Genomic DNA, 7173 nt, shown 5'->3' with positions numbered 1-7173 from the left:
TTTTTTAATATTTCATTTTTTGCAAAAAAAATATTCAGATTTTAACAGAAATTTTTTATTCGGTTACTCTAGTACTATGAATAGACTTGAAATTGTACAAAAAATTAAAAGTTTCTTCAAACTTGAAAAAAAGGTAAAGCAAAGCCTTTTTTCAAGATTTTTTTTACAATTTGCACCCAAAATCGAACAAATCTATTTATAATTTTTCTTTTTGATTTCATTTATTGAAAATTTTTTAAAATAAAAAAGTAAAGCGACGCCTTTTTCTAAAAAATTAACAAAAATTCAATCAACTCACTCACACGACATTTTCGATAAGGATCTCTTTGTTGCATGTCTTTGTCCCAAAAAATGCTTCGCTATCACCTTTTATCATCTCTCATTACCTTACACAATCAATTATTGCCTTAATTACGTATATTAAAGCGGAAAATCATGCAAAGCCATTCAGTTGCTGTCCAGATTCGAACATGAAACGTTCAAAGGCGAAAATTGTCAACGACGAAAAGGTCGGATATGGCGTTCCAACGTTGATTCATCACAGCTATGTCCATCAAACGAAGGAATTTTTCAGCAATTCTACACTTCATGGGGTGCGATACATCGCCGAAGATGGTCGTCCATTTCGAGAAAGGTAAATTTTTGCGTGAATTTTTTAAATTTTAATGAATTTTTGAATTTTTTACACAGATTTATGTGGTTTTGCTTCATTGTTACGGGGATTATTGCTGCCATCGTCATTATCATGGATCTGTGGGAAAAATTTCAAACAAATCCAACGATTACAGGTCTCGATACGGATTTTCACAATCAGCTGTTGATTTTCCCAACGGTAATGGTTTGTCCGGTGAAGCCATTCAATCCTGAAGTCATACAAGAAGTAGCTGAAAAGCAGTTGGGGTGAGATTTTTTTTCATTTTTTCTTTTAAAAAACCATAAAAAATATTTTTTCTTTAATTTTTTGGTCAGAATCGAACCTGAACTCAACAACACGAAATATAACGAGTTCCTTGAACGTCTCCCGGGCTTATCGTACAAGTCAATGTCGGAATTTAGTGAAACTTTACGCGACATATCCAGCGATGACGTCATCAAAAGTGCAAATTTACGACTTTTAGCATTTTCCACGGCAATCAGTTGCAACGAGACCTTCACGTTGTGCAAGTACAAAGACGAGGAAATCGATTGTTGCGAATATTTCCAGCCAATGTTCTCGGAAAATGGCTTTTGTTACGTCTTTAATGGGAAATATCGTGACACAGCGACGGGCGAAGAGGCAATTCCGGAGCAGTACAGCTTGTTTGAGACTGACAAAAAGTGGGGATTGAAGTTTGTGCCTGCACTTGTGTCGGAAATTTACTTGGTGCGTTGATTTTTTTTTTTAAATTTCAGATAAAAAATATTTTTTTGGCTTTTAGCATTCATTTCAAGAAGGTTCCGGACACGATTTTAAGCCGAATGTCAAATGGGAACCAAATTTCGCCGTGGAATTGTTAATTTCAATGAAGCAAACTTACACGACGGAACAAGCGCGACAATTGACAGTCAGTCAGAGAAAATGCATTTTTGAAGATGAGTTCAATATGAAGTACCGGAAGGAGCAATATACGTTTTCGGGATGCATGAGAGAGTGTCGCATCCGAAATTCGATGAAATTTTGCGGTTGTGTGGCGCCGTTTTATATTTCGGATCGACATTCGTTCAAATATTGTCCGATTGTAAGTTATTTTTTAAAAAAATTTTTAAATTTTCAACATAAAAACTCTTCGAAATTAAAAAAAAATAATTTAAAAAAAAAATATTAAAAAATAAATTTAAAAAAATTAATTTCAATTAAATTAAAATAATAAAAAAAAATAAAATAATTAATAAAAAAATTAAGAATAAAAAAATTTAAATAATAAAAAAAAATTAAAATTCAGAAAAATTGTAAAAAATAAAAATAATAAAATTAGTGAAAATTAAAAAAAAATTTTTTTTTGCTCTTCATTGTCTGTCTGTATAAATTTTTGTTTAGAAATTTTTAAAAAAATAAAAAAAAAAAAAAAAAAAAAAAAAAAAAAATAAAATAAAAAATAAAAAAAAATTAAAAAAAAAAAATAAATAAAAATATATAAATTAAAAAAAAAAAATTAAAAATAAAAAAATTGAATTAAAAAAAAAATTATATTAAAAAATATTAAAAAAATAATAAAAAAAATTAAATTAAAATAATAAAAAAATATTAAAATTAAGAAAAAACTCAAAAATTGAAAACAACACTCGTAAAATTTTAAATTTTCTAGAAAAATCTTAAAAACCAAAAATAATAATTTTAGTGAAAATAAAAAAAAAACTTTGAAACAATTAACTCCTAAAAAAAATTTAAAAAAGTAAAAAAAATTAAAAAATCTGAAAAAAATATTTAAAAATAATTTTTTTAAAATAAGAAAAAGTTAAAACATCAAAAAAAAAAAAATGTGAAAATTCGATATTATTTTAATTTGAAAAATAATTAAAAACCAAAAACCATAATATTAATATTTCTTTAATTTTTTAGGAAAAGTATGAATGCTTGGCGAAGAACATGCTGAATATCACGGACATCGATAGCTGTCTTCATTGCGAACTTGGATGCGCCAACACTGTTTTCGACATTGAAAAATTCACCAAAATGTAAATATTTTATTCTTTTTTTTCAATTTTTTCTAATTTCATATTTTTTAGTGCTGTCACTGACCAAAAAATGAAGGATTATATCAACATTGTAAGTTATCCTTCACATTTTTTCTTGTTTTTTAAACAAATTTTCCTCTAAAATTTTCAGGAATATCTCACCTGGCCCATTATCCGTTACAAGCGCGAAGTGCTCTTCGGTTGGGTGGATCTTCTCGTGTCATTCGGCGGCATCGCAGGTCTTTTTCTCGGCTTTTCCTTGCTGTCTTTCGTGGAAATTGTTTATTATTTCACGTTGCGCGTCTGTTGCATGATGTACAAAAATCGTTCGGAGCTCGAAGACATAATTGACGAAAAAAAGGGAAAATCTCTCAAATACACACCCGATTGGGAAACGGAATTTTCGTATCATCGCAAGTATCAGGAGGCCATTGAGGCGTTCAAGGTGAAGCCATTGGGCGAAGAAACGAAATACACGAACAGCGTCCTGATTGGACAACAATCGAAACACGTGACGGACATCCCAAAGTTGAAAATGAACAAAGTGAAGCCAGTGGCGAGTAAACCTGCAATGCCAAAGACGAATTACAACCAAAAAGCGAACTGGAATAATGTGTGGGCGACTCAAACGGAGTATCTGCCTTATGGACAGTACTTACCTTAAAGGAAAAATTTAAAATTTTCTTAGATGTTTGTGTGAAAAATTACTTTTTGATGTTTTTCTTCTATATTTGAGGCACAAAAGACCTTTTGACGACACAATCCATCAATAATTTCCTCGAATTTTTGATATTTCTGGCGTACAAAAAGGGATTTATCATCGAATTGAGTTGCATGCACAACAAAACAGCGATTCCCAAGTTGAGTGATCCATAAGATGGAAAATATCGGTAAATTATGAAGCCAACAGGAGCTGGAATCCACACCAAGAGGAAAAGAAGAATCGTTAGGAAGAGAATTAATGTTGCACGAACCTCACGAGCACTTATTCCAGTCAGAATTTTACGAGTATTTCGACGAATGATGATTTTTTCAGCATTTTTCATGGACTTGGGAACAGTTTTCGTCTAAAAAATAATTTTTTAAAACAAAAATTAGTTCAAAAGTCATAAAAATGTACTTACCGAAGTTCGGATAGCTTTAAAAATTCTCACATAAGCAACGACGAACACAAAAATCGATGGAAAAACTACAAATAAAATTACCGGTTGACTATAGGAGTCACTAATGCGTTCGTAGCTGACGAAACAAATCACTTCTGGATGCGGCGACTCCAAATTCCTCGACAAATAGCACAAAAAAGCTAAAATTCCTCCCAAAATGTAACAAGCGACGATCACGAAGCACGTAACGCCACTTTTGGAATGCACTCGATGCTTCAACGGATAAAAAATCGCCAAATATCTGTCGCAGGTCATCGTCACGAGCAAAAAAAGTGTCACGAGTAACGTATAGGATACCAAACAAATCGATTCCACGCAAAAATTGTCGTTCACCCGAAGTCCAGTTGCAGCAGCGTTCATCAAAACGGGCGTCAAAATGATGCCGCTTTGGAAATCAGCGGTAGCTAAGGCGATGAAAAACTTCCGAGCTGATGTCATGGAGGCAGAATTGAACTTTTTGCGTGTCAAGTAGAACAGAAAAAGTACGATTGAAGCTCCGGTGCAAGTTATGAGCCCGATAATGGCTTGAAAAATGATGAACCACGAACGTTTTTCAAGTAATTCGCGGTAAAAGTTGTCGAAGGGACTTGAATTTGTTGATGGAAGCTGCATGACTGAGAGATGCAACAAAGGAATAAACACTGAATGGGTTAACGGATGTAGGAAATATTAGCAGCAAGTTGTGATTTATTCAAATTAAGTTAAAGGTAAATATTGAAGTTGGTAAAGTTCATGAAGTTATTGAGAGTTTTTGTTCATTTTATGGAAAAAAGATGCTGAGAATGAGTTTTGGAAGCTAAAAGATAATTTTAAGGGCCTTAAGTTCATTTTCAGAGCTAAATTGTTCATTTCGAGAGCTGAAAATTCATTTTTAGAGCTAAATTGTTCATTTTTAGAGCTAAATTGTTCATTTCGAGAGCTGAGAATTCATTTTTAGAGCTAAATTGTTCATTTCGAGAGCTAAAAATTCATTTTAAGAGCTTAAAAGTTCATTTCAAGAGCTAAATTGTTCATTTTCAAAGCTAAATTGTTCATTTTCATTTCGAGAGCTGAAATTGTTTTTAAGAGCATTTCATTTCGAGAGCTGAGAATTCTAAAGTGTTCATTTCGAAAAAGATTTTTAAAGCTAAATTGTTCATTTCGAGAGCTGAGAATTCATTTTTAGAGCTGAGAATTCATTTTTAGAGCTAAACTGTTCATTTCGAGAGCTTAAAAATTCATTTAAAGAGCTGAGATTTCATTTTTAGAGCTAAATTGTTCTTTTCGAAAGCTGAATTGTTCATTCCAAGAGTTAAAAATTCATTTTAAGAGCTTGAAAATTCATTTTCAGAAATAAATTGTTCATTTCGAAAGCTAAATTGTTCATTTCGAGAGCTTAAAAGTTCATTTTCAGAGCTAACATTTCATTTTCAAGAGCTGAGAATTCATTTTGAGAGCTAAATTGTTCATTTCGAGAGCTGAGAATTCATTTTTAGAGCTAAATTGTTCATTTCAAGAGCTTAAAAGTTCATTTTTAGAGCTAAATTGTTCATTTCGAAAGCTGAAAATTCATTTCAAGAGCTCAAAAGTTCATTTCAAGAGCTAAATTGTTCACTTTGAGAATTCATTTTTAGAGCTAAATTGTTCATTTTTAGACCTAAATTGCTCATTTTCGGAGCTAAATTGTTCATTTCGAAAGCTAAAAATTCATTTTCGGAGCTAAATTGTTCATTTTGAAAGCTAAAAATTCATTTTCAGAGCTAAATTGTTCAATAAATGCCTTGTTTCTTGTTCAAAGTTATCTTTAAAAACCGAAAATTGTTAAAAACAAAATTTTAAATTATATTTTGAAGTAAAGGAATTAATTTAATAAAGGGAATTTAAATAATTGCACACACAAAATTTCTCCGATGTTTCCATAAATTCACCTAATAAAGTCTTTTATTCGAAACTAAATAAAAATTCCTTACAAATTACAAACTAAAATGCAAATCTTTAGTCCAAAGTAGTCAATTTAAACGCCACAAATGACAAAATCATCGCCACGAAGCAATATTTCGCCACGAACATCAACAACCACTAAAGCTCAATCTGATTTTGCAGCACATTCGTCAACGGATTCTCAAATTTCTCCGGATTATCCAAGTGATTATCGAAATCCACCAATTCCTTCATGGCTCCATCTTGCAAAAGCGACGACACGGCTCCCAGCGTTTCTTCTTGATCGTGCAGCGAATATTTGGCGACGCCCCATTTGGTCTCGTTCCACTGCCACAAACGCAGAGCCGGTTGTCTCATGTCCATCGACACGAGACGATTGTCGACCAGCACGAGATACGCATTCGCATTGAATTCGGCGACTTTTTCCGCAACTCGGAGACCCGGAACGCGATCCAAGGTGTTGTCGTAAAAGTTTTCCGCAGCAGCATAGTACCCGGCGATTTGAAGATTTTCCTTGGCAGCGCGTGCCTCAGCTTGAATGAGGGCGATTTCTGCCATGGGAGTCACATGCACGCACTGATGGAACATCGGAATGGCATCGACAATTGCGGGACTTCGGGATTTGTCACTTTTGTCGGACAGCAGGAGCCCGTTTACCGCAAGATGCGGATATTTGGCGGCATGCAGGAGGATTTTGGCGTATGCCTTGGCAGACACGGAGGCTTCAGACATCGCTTTTGGGCTTTTTTCGTGACGATTAACTTCGGAGAACGCCTTAATTAATGGAATCAATTGAAAATTTCCGTGTTTTGGTTTTAATTTGAGACGAATGAAAGTGATAAATTTAGTTTTAATACTTACCGCTAATTTCCAGAAGTCGCTGTTTAAATTTTTGAGCTTGTAGCGCCTTTATTTATGAGCGGTGAGTTTTGGAACTCGATTTAAATTGACAGTTTTTGATATTTTTTGGGAAATTCACTTAATTTTTCCAATAATTTTCTTGATTTTTCTTATTTCAAGACCTTCTTGAGGATAATTTTGACAAAATATAGAAAATTCGAAAGAAATTAGTGAAGCAAAATTTGAGTTAGTTAAGGATTTTAAAGTTCAATTTTGAAATTAAAAAAAATAATTAATTAAAAAAATATTTAAAAATTAATTAAAATTAAAAATAAATTAATTTATTATTATTGATTTTAATAAAAAAAATAAAAAATGATTAAAAAAAAAATTATAAATTAATAAAAAAAATTAAAAAATAATTATTACTGAAAATAATTTTTATTAATATGTAATTATATTTTTATTATTTTTTAAATTTATTTTTTTATTAATAAAAATTAATTAATTATTAATCCAATTAAAAAAATATTTAAAAATTAATTAAAATTAATTATTGATTGATTGAATTAATTGATTTATTTTTAATAATTAT

At 31.5% G+C, this 7173-nt stretch overlaps 3 protein-coding genes across 3 annotated transcripts; 1 reads left to right on the top strand and 2 right to left on the bottom strand.

Annotated features, from left to right (window-relative positions):
- Positions 1 to 470: 470 nt before the first annotated feature.
- On the top strand, positions 471 to 3319 carry LOC134835409 (sodium channel protein Nach). The gene is made up of 7 exons (XM_063850286.1): positions 471 to 634; positions 691 to 900; positions 970 to 1363; positions 1419 to 1718; positions 2540 to 2655; positions 2707 to 2746; positions 2807 to 3319. Exons 1-7 carry the CDS (start codon positions 471 to 473, stop codon positions 3317 to 3319), a joined length of 1737 nt encoding a protein of 578 aa, XP_063706356.1.
- Positions 3320 to 3380: 61 nt separating this feature from the next.
- LOC134835408 (type-1 angiotensin II receptor A-like) lies at positions 3381 to 4430 on the bottom strand. The gene is made up of 2 exons (XM_063850285.1): positions 3780 to 4430; positions 3381 to 3722 (listed from the first exon to the last, which is right to left on the bottom strand). Exons 1-2 carry the CDS (start codon positions 4428 to 4430, stop codon positions 3381 to 3383), a joined length of 993 nt encoding a protein of 330 aa, XP_063706355.1.
- A 1257-nt stretch (positions 4431 to 5687) lies between these two features.
- Positions 5688 to 6570, bottom strand: LOC134833820 (ER membrane protein complex subunit 8/9 homolog). The gene has a single exon (XM_063848276.1). It carries the CDS (start codon positions 6468 to 6470, stop codon positions 5877 to 5879), a length of 594 nt encoding a protein of 197 aa, XP_063704346.1. The 5' UTR covers positions 6471 to 6570; the 3' UTR covers positions 5688 to 5876.
- Between the last annotated feature and the right edge of the window lie 603 nt (positions 6571 to 7173).

The sequence above is a fragment of the Culicoides brevitarsis genome, chromosome 3 (genome assembly GCF_036172545.1).
Source record: "Culicoides brevitarsis isolate CSIRO-B50_1 chromosome 3, AGI_CSIRO_Cbre_v1, whole genome shotgun sequence".
NCBI classification, from domain to species: domain Eukaryota; kingdom Metazoa; phylum Arthropoda; class Insecta; order Diptera; family Ceratopogonidae; genus Culicoides; species Culicoides brevitarsis.
Note: the sequence above shows the minus strand (reverse complement) of the source record. Positions and strands in the feature narration are given on the sequence as shown.

What these genes read in the sequence shown, in the direction of transcription:
- LOC134835409 (XM_063850286.1), top strand. Translation starts at nt 471, where the DNA reads ATGAAACGTTCAAAGGCGAAAATTGTCAACGACGAAAAGGTCGGATAT. An exon ending in GGTCGTCCATTTCGAGAAAG is followed by an intron (nt 635 to 690) that starts GTAAATTTTTGC and finishes TTTTTTACACAG; the next exon opens with ATTTATGTGGTTTTGCTTCA. An exon ending in GTAGCTGAAAAGCAGTTGGG is followed by an intron (nt 901 to 969) that starts GTGAGATTTTTT and finishes TTTTTTGGTCAG; the next exon opens with AATCGAACCTGAACTCAACA.
- LOC134835408 (XM_063850285.1), bottom strand. Translation starts at nt 4,430, where the DNA reads ATGCAGCTTCCATCAACAAATTCAAGTCCCTTCGACAACTTTTACCGC. An exon ending in TTAAAGCTATCCGAACTTCG is followed by an intron (nt 3,723 to 3,779) that starts GTAAGTACATTT and finishes ATTATTTTTTAG; the next exon opens with ACGAAAACTGTTCCCAAGTC.
- LOC134833820 (XM_063848276.1), bottom strand. Translation starts at nt 6,470, where the DNA reads ATGTCTGAAGCCTCCGTGTCTGCCAAGGCATACGCCAAAATCCTCCTG.